Source organism: Thermobia domestica, chromosome 9, assembly GCF_964235325.1.
Source record: "Thermobia domestica chromosome 9, izTheDome1.hap1.1, whole genome shotgun sequence".
Lineage (NCBI taxonomy): Eukaryota > Metazoa > Arthropoda > Insecta > Zygentoma > Lepismatidae > Thermobia > Thermobia domestica.
In genome coordinates this window covers 267,345,342-267,359,145 of record NC_137462.1, presented here as the reverse complement: position 1 = coordinate 267,359,145, position 13,804 = coordinate 267,345,342, and the positions used below count along the sequence as shown (strand labels likewise).

Genomic DNA, 13,804 nt, shown 5'->3' with positions numbered 1-13,804 from the left:
GTATCACTTTGGAGGCATTACTTTCAATATCATCCTCGTATATCTATGAATATGTAAGCTTTCCATAGATACCTGTATCGGTGCTACCTGTCAAACATAAATAAAGGTATCACCTTGGAGGCATTACTTTCTGAATCACCCTCGTATATCTATGAATATGTAAGCTTTCCACTGTCAAAAACAAATAAAGGTATCACCTTGGAGGCATTAGTTTCTGAATCACCCTCGTACATCTATCAATATGTAAGCTTTCCATAGATACCTGTATCGGTGCTATCTGTAAAACATAAATAAAGGTATCACCTTGGAGGCATTACTTTCTGAATCACCCTCGTATATCTATGAATATGTAAGCTTTCCATAGATACCTGTATCGGTGCTACCTGTAAAACATAAATAAAGGTATCACCTTGGAGGCATTACTTTCTGAATCACCCTCGTATATCTATGAATATGTAAGCTTTCCACTGTCAAAAACAAATAAAGGTATCACCTTGGAGGCATTAGTTTCTGAATCACCCTCGTACATCTATCAATATGTAAGCTTTCCATAGATACCTGTATCGGTGCTATCTGTAAAACATAAATAAAGGTATCACCTTGGAGGCATTACTTTCTGAATCACCCTCGTATATCTGTGAATATGTAAGCTTTCCATAGATACCTGTATCGGTGCTACCTGTCAAACATAAATAAAGGTATCACCTTGGAGGCATTACTTTCAATATCATCCTCGTATATCTATGAATATTTAAGCTTTCCATAGATACCTGTATCGGTGCTATCTGTCAAACACAAATAAAGGTATCACTTTGGAGGCATTAGTTTCTGAATCACCCTCGTATATCTATGAATATGTAAGCTTTCCACTGATATTTGTATCGGTGCTACCTGTCAAACACAAATAAAGGTATCACGTTGGAGGCATTAGTTTCTGAATCATCTTCGTACTATCAGCAGATAATGTTGTACAATGCTCAAGGTAACTGCACATAAATTCTCAAGTACTTTTGTTAGTAACTTATAAATGTAAAAACATAACTGCAGTGTCTTTACCGAGGCAATCACTGTATTTGAAAGTCATAATTATTATTACGAAACCTATAGTTTCTTAATTGCATAAATTACGAAAAGTGGCAGACACGAAAAAAGAATTACCTTCTCCATTCTTCTATCAATTAGTTCATGTAGAGGCACAACATAGAGTGATCCAGGGTGATTTTGGCGTCCTGTACCAAATAACACGATCTCTTCACCATCTGGATGCACTAAAATCTGCGGTGTATAATAACTGTCAGTACTGTTTGGAGTCCCTGTCCACTGGATTATTTTACCATCTTTACCACTAAGAATAATGAGAGGTCCAATGGAAAGTTTTCTGTTACCTAAAAGGAAAGAAGGAGAAATTTAATAATTATTTCCTCCATGAAAGTTACTACACAAGGACTATTGAAATGCATAGTTTCGCTAAGCAAGCTCACGAACCATCCGCTAGCAATTTATGAAAGTTATTAAACAACTACGATATTTCATAGGAAGCTAAGTTCTATTTCTGACTAGAATAGTGTTTCGTTGTTCTCCGGAAACCGATTCCGTTTCCACAGAAATAAGTTTGTGTGTTTTCTGGTTTAGGTGAAAACCGAACCGGTTTTGAAGAAAACCGAAACGGCTTTTGGAGAAAACCGAAACCAGTTTCGGGGAAAACCGAAGCGGTTTTTGAAAAAAACCAAACCGGTTTCGGTGAAAAACCGAACCGGTTTTGGAAAAAAATGAAATGTCGGTTTTTCGGGTTTCGGTTTACTAGACACCGGTTTTCATAAAAACCGGTTTTGCCCATCCCTAGTATGGACTCATGAAGGATTAGGATTAGAAATTAGATTTCTGTGCTTTCGGCAACTATGGCCATGTTAGCCTCTCGGCGATCACACTATCCGGGAAACTGGGAAGGAAGGAAGCGACCTGGGACCATTACGTTAGGTACTATCCCGGCATTTGCCTCGTGTGAGTGAGGGAAACTTTACTTACAATGGCTAGCCTGAAAAAGCTTTTACTCTCTTTCGACCGAGTGTTCCTACCGGGAATCAAACTGAGGATCGCTCGCACCAAAGGAGAGAACGTTAGCGACTACGCTATGCGATGTCAACATGGATCCATACATATGTGAGTTTAGTATTTTCATTGCTTTTCTTACTTGGAGATAAAGAAGGCTGAAAGCGCGATTCAGGATGAGGCTTTCGAAAATATTCTCGCTAAAATACGTACATTGATACTGTAAGGACAGTCATATCATTTAGTTAAGAAACAATGTGAGATACGGCTTTCTCTTCATTTTATTTCATTTCACTTTAATAATTACTAATTATTTTATTATCACAATAATTATTTTATTTATGGAAACAAAATCCACACACAGGTAGAGGGATTAGCTATGGGCAGCCCTCATTGCCTATTGCTGAGGAATCATTATGAAAACTTAATTTTACAGAAGGATCAGTTTAATTTTGTAAAATATTATGATTTGAGCTTGAAAAATGGCTACAGTAGGTCTATGTTAGATAAATGACAAAACAGGCTTTAGCGTCTTTTATACTATTAACACAAAGGTAACTGTAAAGACAAATAGATATAGTTTCCATCATGACCTAATTTATCTTTCAGGGTTTTTATTTATTTATTTATTTTATAAAGATATATATATAATAACTTGAGCTGCAGAATCAAACAAAGACCTTGAAAATACAATGATCAACATCCACAATCGCAATAATTTGTTTTGCCTTAAAACTATAAAATTTTGGCCTTTACTATCTCAGAAAACAAGAAAAAATCTGACATTTTAAACGTTTAGTTAGTTTGGTCAATAAACAAGTGAACTATTTTCTTTATTACAATTAATTTTACATAGCTACATGTTTTGAAAAGAAAACGCGTATTCTCAGACATATATCCATAAACACTACCAATGATGCGCAAATGTGTACTACAAACACTAGATTTTAAATTGTATTACAAACACTACTGGTAGACCTTGAATTATAGTACGTATGTTATATACTTCCTTAGAAATGTACTCTTTATGTGATTCAGTTTGGATCAATTTTATTATTATTCAAGAATAAGTATTACTTATTGTTAGAAACGTTAACATTCTTGTGTAAGAATAATAAAAAAAAATACTATTTAACTACGTAACTGAATAAAATTTTGAGCCAAATTATTCCCTTTCTAGAACATCTTTCTTAATAATTTTCTCTATGTATTTCAATCATTAAGACTGGAAGTATCTAGGATTCTACATTTAAGTGCTATGTCCTCACTTAACCCAGATTATGCTTTATTATGTGATAACTATGCTTTGTTTTTAGCAAATTACGATTTATTTTGTTTTTAATATAAACAACGGAACGCTTAATAATATACTAATTATTATATTAATTTAATGCAAAGCCACGCTCAGGAATTCTAACTATCATTCTACTTATAGATTTCTGTAATTCCTGAATTTCTTTCCAATTCTAAGCTTCCGACTCTCTCCTGGAGTCTTGGTCACGGAGGTTAAAAACAGGAAGAAAAAGAACAGAAACATCTAGCAATAAAAACAAAACGAACTTATCAAGGAAAGAGCTGTGTTGTGCGGAAACATTTGTCAAGTACGTCAGTGATCACCAGATGAAGTCGATGGGAACATTTTAGCTCGCCATATTTTAGTTTGCATCAACTAGAAGAGATCGCTGACGTACTTGAGAACGTATTTCCGTACAACACAGCCCTTCCCTTGAAAAGTCCATTCCATTTTTATTGCTAGATGTTTCCATTCTTTTTCCTCCTGTTTTCAACCTCCGTGACCAAGACTCCAGGGTAGAGTCGAAAGCTTCCAACTCTAAAGAAAATTCAAGAATTACAGATATCTCTAAGTAGAATGATATATTAATTTATTTTCTGTATATTTATTAATACTTTATACTTTACAGTTTCCGTCATACCAATAAGCTGAAATCAAGTCCTGTTTACAGGTTGTCTACTGAGTTTCGTTTTCAAAATTCCAGTATATAACTATCGGGGTCACGGTGGCTCAGTGGTAGAGCGTTCACCTCTGGGGCTTGGGAGTCCCGGGTTCGATCCCAGCCCCTGCCAAGTGAACTTTGTGGTGGACAATCACCGTGTGCGTGGGTTTTCTCGGGGTTCTCCCGTTTCCTCCCACTTTCTTCATTCCACCATTTCATTCATTACTCATCAACACCATCTCCTTTAGCCTAACCGACATAAGCGTGAGGCGTAAAACTCAAAGATTTCATTTCATTTCAATATAACTATCAGCAAAATTCCAGTACTAATACAATGATTTTTTTTAAAAGTTCTTTAGGAATAATCACACTCTTGGCGATTTCAGGTTTGTAATTCTTTTACCATCAAAAGAATTTATTTTTAAAAAAAATAAATTTAGTTATCCTTGATTTTTTGAAATACAACGATTTTTTTTAACATTTTAAAGGGCCTTCCAACTTCCTTCATAGTCCTCTATTCCACTCATTGTTTTACATGTCTAATTACAAAATGTACACAACTCTTGCTTTGAAAAATTTAGAATCTCAAAAGATACAAAATTGTTTCTAAGACTATTAAAACAATTACAAAAAAGTATTGGTGACAAACTACCAGTTTCATTATTTTTTCAGTATGTGGATCAAAATTCCAGTATTTCCAGTATCAAAATTAAATTTCAGTATAATTCAAGTATTTCCAGTATTTCCAGTATCAGCAGACACCCTGTGTTTACCAATATCATAAGTCGAATTTTTTTGTGACAGTAAAGCAAGTTCGTAAAATAGTATACAGTTATAAAAATATCACTACAATAGTCAATAAAAATGTTTAAGAACGATAATATAGCCATCTATGTCACCCTCAGTCTCTCATCTGCACCACCATGAAGAGATTTGTTAATTGCATATTTTACGTGAGTCTCGTGATTTCCTTCTGCCAGAAATGACCTTTTAGAATTTAAAACACAATTGAACACAGAAAAATTCCTTTCAACTGAAATCGATAATGAATTGTTCTTATTCCGGATACGCACTGATCATGAAGCTGTTACTAATGCTATTTTAATTATCGTCTTGTTCTTCACAGAGCTGCAGTTATATTTTTAATTTATCAAGTTGGAAACAATTTTTTACTCTTTAAAATATCCGTTTTCAAAATGCCTTTTTATTGTTCTGAAAATAAAACTTAAAATAGTAATATTCACTTACAGACTGATATCAACACATTTTTAATCGAATTTTTAAAAATGATGAGTGGAAATACTAATTACGTTGATAAGGTCTATAAGAGTTTTACTGGGCAATTTCGGCTTTGTTCATTAGGTTAAGTTACTCATCTAAAGATAGAACCACTTTATAAACTCATTTTACACTTTTAGTATGCTCTGTGTGTTTCGTTCGTTTAAACTGGAAGACCGAAACAGACGCAATCAATGTAGTGTTTGCAAGTTTCAGTTTTAATGATCTGATTAAAATAATAAATGTAATTCTTGGTTACAATTACACTAATAATTAAACAAGTGGTTACCCCGGTAATTTAAAATACACTGTATATATATATATATATATATATATATATATATATATATATATATATATATATATATATATATAGAGAGAGAGAGAGAGAGAGAGAGAGTGTGTGTGTATTTTAGATATTATGATTTATTATGCAGTTAAAATTAGTTTTATCTGGACCCTTAGATAACCAAAATCATGTTCAGAGTAGCAACCTTATATCTATTATTATTATTATAATTATTATTATTATTATCATTCTTGTCTTGTAGGATTGAATATTGAAAGTAATGAAATATTTAACAGTTTCCTGAAGAAATGCAATCAAAAAAATTAATGTAGGAACATGGTAAACATAGATTCTAAATGAAGAACAATTTCCATGCAAATAAGATCTCTATCTCTAGTTAGTTTGATATGTATATCTTGTGACAAACTACACATGTACTTGATGGTAACACGTGACAAACATAAAAATATTAGTAAAAGCCTACTCAGACTAAAGTCAAATTCACGAAGAAATTAAATGTCTTTCAAAAGCAGAGAATTCGTGTTATTATTCAGTTCAAAATCTTTTGTCGTCGCGAATTCTGTCGACGGAATTTGAAACTTAAAACATATAAAACGATAATCATGCCTTTTGTTCTGTATGGCTGTGAAACATGGTCGCTTACTCTGAGAGAAGAACGTAGACTGAAAGTATTTGAGACTAAACTCCTGAGACGAATATTCGGATTCACGAGGAAGGGAAATGGAGAATGGCGCAAACTTCATAAGGAGTAACTACATAATTTATAAGGTTTATCAAACATTGTTAGGGTCATCAAATCTAGGAGGTTCAGGTGGGTAGGTCATGTAGCCAGAATGGAAGAAAATAGGAATGCTTTCAAAGTCTTAACTGGAAGACCAATCGGAAAACGACCATTAGGAAGACCTAGGCGCAAATGGGAGTACAATATTAATATGAATCTCGCAGAAATAGCAATACAAAGTTGAAACTGGATTCAGTTGGCTAACAAGAAAATTCAGTGGAGAGCGTTTGTGAACGTGGCATTGAACCTCCGAGTTCTATAGACCATAGAGTAGTTAGTAAAAGCATACTATATTATTAACGAATACCGTATTTTTAATTGTCAATTTAAATATTAGTTTATTTTAACACGGAAACACAACTTTACCTGAATCTTTGACTGGGGGGCCACTAGTAGCCAGTACATCTAGAACTCCATCCCCGTTAAGATCTTCAATAAATTGAGCAGTAAAAAAGTTAACTATTTCCTTCGCTCCTCGTTGAGGGCCAAATTGCCAAAATAGACTCCCATCATGTCCATTCACAGCACAAAACACCTACAAAAAGAATGTTATAAATAAGCATCACACAGAGAAAAAATTTAATTTAAAGAATCCACATGAATGAAAGTATAGGATAAATTCAATTTGAAACAAACAAATGGAAGAAATTGGTACCGTATATTTGAAACATTTTTAGCTATGCATTTAACCTCTTGTAATTCTTACTATTCGAAATATGTTTTACAATCTTAGTTAAAATGCTACATGAAATTTGGCAAACAAACAATAGAATAGAACCTGACAATCCTTCTCATTCGTCGGGAATATTAGGTTAAATGCCAAGAATTACGAGCCGCATAACACTGTATACAAATTGATATAAGACATCAACGAGAGAAAGATTTTTTTTTTTTTTTTTTTGACATCTTAACAAGTACGTTTTGTTTCACATTGAGAAAAACTGAAGTAGATTTCCACCCTATGGGGATTCAATATTGAAACCACAAGTAGTAGATCAAACTATCGGGGATTCAATATTGAAACCACAAGTAGTAGATCAAACTATCGGGGATTCAATATTGAAACCACAAGTATTAGATCAAACTATGAGGAATTCAATATTGAAACCGCAAGTAGTAGAACAAACTATGGGAGATTCAATATTGAAACCACAAGTAGTAGATCAAACTATGGGAGATTCAATATTGAAACCAGAAGTAGTAGATCAGACTATTGTATTGGAAAGGGCTTATAATCTACCTTTTAAATGTTACAAACCATGCTATAAGTTTTATAGAACAGTTATGTGTGTACGTTCGTCTGTTTGTCTACAGGTATCAGGGCAGAAACGATAAGAGGTATCGAAAAATAGTTTTTTTGATACGAGCTGAGCGTTCCACTAATAGTTCCCATCTCCTCTATTATTTATCTGTTGCAACTGGGAGTGGTTGGTATCTATCATTTCTTCTGGCTTCAATATTCATCGCCATAGACAGAACTAAAACGGTAAGAAATGACAAGAAAAGTTATCTCGGGTGTAATATCTCAACTGGAACCGGAAATTGCTGAAATCTACCATTTCTGGTTCCAACATTGATTAACACAGAGCAGGAGCGCACTCAGAAATTTTTGTTGGAACGGGTCCGAAGTTTCTTAGGGGGAGGGGAATTTTTTTAAAGTTATTTTACAATTGTTAGTTACATTGTTATATTAATAATTCACATGAATATAACATATTAAAAAGATAAACTAAGAAAATTTATCATTCATTTACTTTTTCAGAATTATATTTCACAACTCTTATATAATTTAGCATTTTGCACAACAGTCTCAGAAGGCCACACTTTATGACTCTGTAGGTCATAGGTTTCCTCCACCCCCTGATCTAGACCATTGAGTGTAGATAAGATTAGACATTGTGATTTAGTCACCGTTCTATATAGCCATTATAGTCTTAAAGCTAGTATCCAATAACATTATATAAACCATTACCTTTTGTTTTGTCACATAACCTAAAAACCTAAACCAAATATTGCAGCTGCACATAAAGAAAGTTGTTATACATCTTCAATTCTGTAGAATGACAAAAAATGTTTTATTCTAACACGAATATTATTTAAAATACCATCACACGAAAAGTAAATCAATTTATATTATTTCGTATTTGTTTTCATTCAGAGTAAAAAGCATTGTACTTGCGCTGCTATAGACATAAATGTAATGCTTTAAACAATGTTAATTTAGTTATTGTTGCTGTTATAAGATTACTGTTACATTGTAATATTCATAGAACATTTATAGTTTTGGCAAATCTAAAACCGAAATCAAATTAGGTGAGATGACAGTGACTTTAAAACAACAGACGTATGCGTTACTGAAGATAAAATAATAAAAAGTAATGCATCCACATCTGCATTAACCTCAAGTGTTAACCGCTAGTATTGTAATGTGTGCAACTTTAAAGGATGAAATCTACTATTTAAATCGATCAATTCCTAGTTGAGTAAATGCTTCGTAGTAAACTTTAAACTTGGAAACGGATCTAATAGTTTCTATGATGTCTGTTAACTCGATATTTTGAATACGAGGTGATTTGGCTGTCTTAACCTTTTAAGAACTTATTTAGGAGAATTTCTGATATTATCGTAATTATAACTTTAAAATTAATTAAAAAAACGTGCATGAAATTTAGTGAAAACCTGTTTTCGAGTACGAAAAGGCGATTTAGCTAGGTATTAACCTTATGAGAATTCATTTAGGGCGTCTTAAGAAATATTTCTTATTGGAGCACGTCAGTTGTATCTTGAGCAAGACTAAAGGTTTTACGAAATTCAGTAAACCCCTTATTCAAGTATGAGAAAGATATTTAATTAGATGTGAACTTTGGGAAAACACATTTAGGAGCTCCTGTAGCAATAAATGAGATAAGAGATTGAAAGTAGGTTCAGAAGTGATAAGTAACGCTCGTCACCAGCGGTATTTATAGTGTAATCTACAAAGAAAAAATAATCGTGTACATAGGGAAGGTGCTATATCAATAGAAGACTTAGGTGCATACAGTTTGTACCTTACTGCGAAATCTGAATAGGAAGTTTACATGAAAAAAAACCTGCAAAACATAGATGATGAAAATAAATGTTAGAAAGATGAAAAAATGAAATGAAATCTTTCAGTTTTACATCCCACGGTTATGCCGGTTAGGCTAAAGGAGATGGTGATGATGAGTAATGAATGAAATAGTGGAATGAAGAAAGTGGGAGGAAACGGGAGTACCCCGAGAAAACCCACGCACACGGTGTTTGTCCACCACAAAGTTCACTTGGCGGGGGCTGGGATCGAACCCGGGACCCCAAGCACCAGAGGTGAATGCTCTACCACTGAGCCACCGCGGCCCCTACGTTAGAAAGATAATTGTGATTAAACCGAAATTGTCTGTATTAAATACAGAAGTAAAAAGGGAGAAAGTACAACAGGTGCCTTGTTTACTGTTTCTAGATAATATTATTAGTAAACACAAGTCCGAACATGATATAAAACAAGGATAAGAATGCCGAAAGAAGCCTTACAGGTAGCCCCGAGTAGCGTAGTCACTAATGTTCTCGTCTTTAGTGTGAGCGGTCCCGGGTTCGATTCCCGGTGGGGACACTGGGTCGAGAAAGAGTAAAATCGTTTTGAGGTGAGCCATCCCAAGTGAAGTTTTCCTGGGTTTTCCTCATTCACACCAGGCAAATACCAGGAGGGTACTTTACATATAGGTCCCAGGGCGGTTTCTTCCTTCCCTAATTGGATAGTGTGATCGCCGATTGACGCCATCCCTCATACCTGACGGGCTGACATGGCCATAGTTACCAAAAGCTCAGACATATAATTCCTAATTTCCAGAAGCCTTTAGGAAGAAGGAATGTAGAAGTGCGAACATCACATAAAAAGAGGATACGATGCCGAGGATAAGAAGCCCTTTAGAAAGACAAGAAGAAATGCATATTCTGTTGATCTTTGAGAAAAGATTGATCTGATTTTTAGTTTAGCGTCCCTTTCAGCAGCGAGGCCATATGAGACGTGAACCTACAGCTTAACGTAGGATCCGAACATGAGCGCCGCCAGGGATCGAACCCCGGATCTTCCACGCCAAAGGCGTGTACACTAACCGCTTAGCCACGAGGGAACTCCTTTGAGAAAAGAAATAAAATGTTAACGTCCCCACACTTATATGTCCATTAAGATACAGAAGACGAATTATTAGTGAAAGTGCGTGATTATGAAAGAATTCGTGGAATGGGAATGTGGGAGTCATCGGGAGAACCCCAAGGAAATCCACGAACATGACGTTATCCACCAAAACTCAGATAACCTGGGATCAACCAAGGAACCCTCGCAACACAGGTGAGCGCGCTAACACTGAGCCACCATGCCCTTCCAAGAAATAAAAATATTTTACGAAAAAGACTCTCCAGTGTGTCGTTCGAATCACTGAATTCTTCAAGGACACTACAGAAAAAAGACAAAAGGCTTTTAAAATGTGAGTGCAAAGAAGAATGGAGAAAGTAGAGTAGGTCAAACAGAAAACCGAATAGAAAGTGCAAAAAAATAATAAACGTAAAAAGAAAAATATTGAACATAATTACAAAGGAAAAAATTGTTTGGGGACATTGTCTTAGGAGAAACAGTATCATCCTAAGGGTATTTTTCTTTTTCTTTCTTTTTTTTTTCCATCTTGCACCCTTAAGCAACATCAACGTTATGAAAGACTACTATTAACGTGAGTTCCGAATCACGACTGAGGCTTGAATCCGGGTAGTTGGCGGGTGCATAGGCCATCATGAAAGATCAAATCTTACAGTATAAGCCGTTCCTCACCACATAATCTCGCCTCCACGAGAGCTGTATTACACTACGGCACAGACCCCGGAATTATATTAAGATAGAGTTGCCAGATTTTGTAAACGAAAAACATGGACACCATCCTCAGGGTATATATAAGGTCAAGGTTTCTACTCATTTGGTCAGAACCAATTAATTACCCGTTTTTCCAATTTATTACTAACAATTCTCCAGTTCATTCTATACACAGTTAACACAAATGAAGCCTCGCTAACCATGTATAAAGAATGTGAAAAGGTAACATAAGAAGAGTTGCCTGGTGTCCCTTATTCCAAATTCTGATTTGTTGTATTTAACACGTCCTAAATACTGCGCAATTACGACACACCCTCCCATTCCAGTTTTTCTTTGTTACGTCATCACCTGAGTACGAAACACTATCCTAAAAGAAATACAAATTTAGCATTTAACAAGGAAAAAAAATACATTTACACTAAATTCAGAACGATAAATAAAAAGTAAATCTTAAAAGATTTACGCGGGCTCCAAAAGTTTGTCAGAAAAAAAATCACTACCAAATTAAACAAGACACCCACTTCTTGTGCTAGAATATGTTATTACGGAATTTAAGCCTGAAAATTATTGAAAATTTTATCAGATAAAGGAAAAAGTATAAATCCAAAATTATTGAATGTGTGCACAGCATCTTTTAGAAATATTTATTCACACATGGGAAAGTATATTAAAGATATCTCAGTTCTGTAATTGTTGAAGTGGGATTTCAAATGAAACTTACGTGTAAGACTACGGATCTAAATGCGATAGACACCCAGGTAACCCTCCATATTACTCTTACAATACTAGCAATGAATTGTTCGAATAATGAAGCAAATCCTCACATCAAATGTATGAAAGATGTAAGAGAGCTTTCGGACTCCTAGGTTAATTTTCGAAAGTAATATACTGAGCATTGAGCTTAAAATACCCCCTCGCAAGAACACTGGTTTTACTATTACACAATATTTTTCCATTCATGTAAATTTCTGCTGGCAAAAATTATGGTTTTATTATTAAAATGTTCTAATTGCCCCTCCCCTTGCTACGGAAATGTTCGCAAACTTTTTGAACTCTTTTCCGGTAGGTCGGAATGTCTATACAGGCACAGTTTGTATGATTTGCAAAACAAAAATTTTGAAGTTAATAATGGATTTTGCCACTCTAAGTCCTTCTTGAAAATAATAATAATAAAAAGCGGAAATTTAAAACAATGAATCGGCACCTCTTTCAAGTATGTTTTATACGAAACGTCAGATGTAGCAGAAGGGAAGTTTAAAACAATACGTTCAGAGTAGCTAAAATTATATATATGGGTCCCATACTAGCTCCAAAACTATGGGACCTACCGTAGTCCGGTCAAAACTACACTTAGAAACTAGTATGTGTCCTATCCAAATATCCAAGTTTCAGAATCCTGCGGAACTTCCGCAACAATTTTTATAGAGATAGTTAGCGAGTACTTCAAATTATATGCCCGTAGCCAAACTCCCTATGCAAAAATTGTTGCGTGAATACCTTAGGATTCTGAAACATGTATTTTTGGCTAGCACACATATTAGTTCCTAAGTAAAGTCTTGACCCGACTACTGTAAGTCCCATAGTTTTGGAGCTATAGACATTTAAAGTTCATTTTTTCATGTTTTCGGCAGCCTATAACTCCGAAAGGAAGCTTGTGCACCCAGGTTGGTCTATACTTTTGTCTTATCTTGGTGTCAGAAATCACCTCCCAAACATTGTCGGTGTTGTTTTGAACACCTTGTATATATATATATATATATATATATATATATATATATATATATATATATATGAGTTTTATTTTCAAGAATCATATTTAAAGAAAGAATATTACACCATCTATAATCAAATCAATAACCTACTCACATTCAAGTTTTTATTCTCATTTCTGCTATTTATCTGATTTAAAGCCCTGCAAAGAAAATCTCGCAGCTGACTTACATAATCAAAGAATTCTACGTAGCTCATTCGATAGTTGAGTACACACAATTACTCCTTTAATTGTTGACAGATGCAGATGATTTCTTTCCTCTGTCCACTGCACATTTATGAAAGAGAATACCTTTTCCAGGTTAGCAGGTTAAAATTATACCCACGAACACTTAAGATAAATTCACAGTCTTAGTAATTCCAAGCACTGTCCAAAAAAGTCCACTTCTTTTGACATGATTTACTACGCCCAATGTCTCTCTTCTTCACAAGTATTGCTTCTATTTGTTGTTTTAAGTATGAGAACTGATATCGAACAATATTGAATCGTCAATTGATTGAGTCTTTTTTGAAACTTAACTGTCTCTTGCACTTTAATTCACGCTAGTGTGGCACGTAGCAGCATCCATTTAAAGATAGAAAAGTCCTTGAATGGTGTTATCCACATCTTTAAATACGAGAAGCAGAACATGTTTCATAGGAGTCTTCCACTTCAACATAAAATTTTTGTATGTCTGAAGCTAATACCAAAGCTGCCAAGAAGCAACCCAGTTATTAAGAATACGCATGATGATTTACAGAAGTTAAGAAACATTGAGCTACATATTAAAAAAAAAAAAAAAAAA

The 13,804-nt window shown here is 34.4% G+C and overlaps 1 protein-coding gene across 2 annotated transcripts in view; it reads right to left on the bottom strand.

Moving 5' to 3' along the window:
* Window positions 1–13,804, bottom strand: part of LOC145660679 (uncharacterized) — a 118,149-nt gene that overhangs the window by 57,068 nt on the left and 47,277 nt on the right. For both annotated transcript variants that reach the window (XM_081726015.1, XM_081726016.1), the window contains exons 6-7: window positions 6,740–6,908; window positions 1,159–1,385 (exon numbers count right to left, since the gene is read on the bottom strand). In XM_081726015.1, the coding sequence (XP_081582141.1) occupies window positions 1,159–1,385; window positions 6,740–6,908 (396 nt within the window). The remainder of the gene's footprint in view (window positions 1–1,158; window positions 1,386–6,739; window positions 6,909–13,804) is intronic.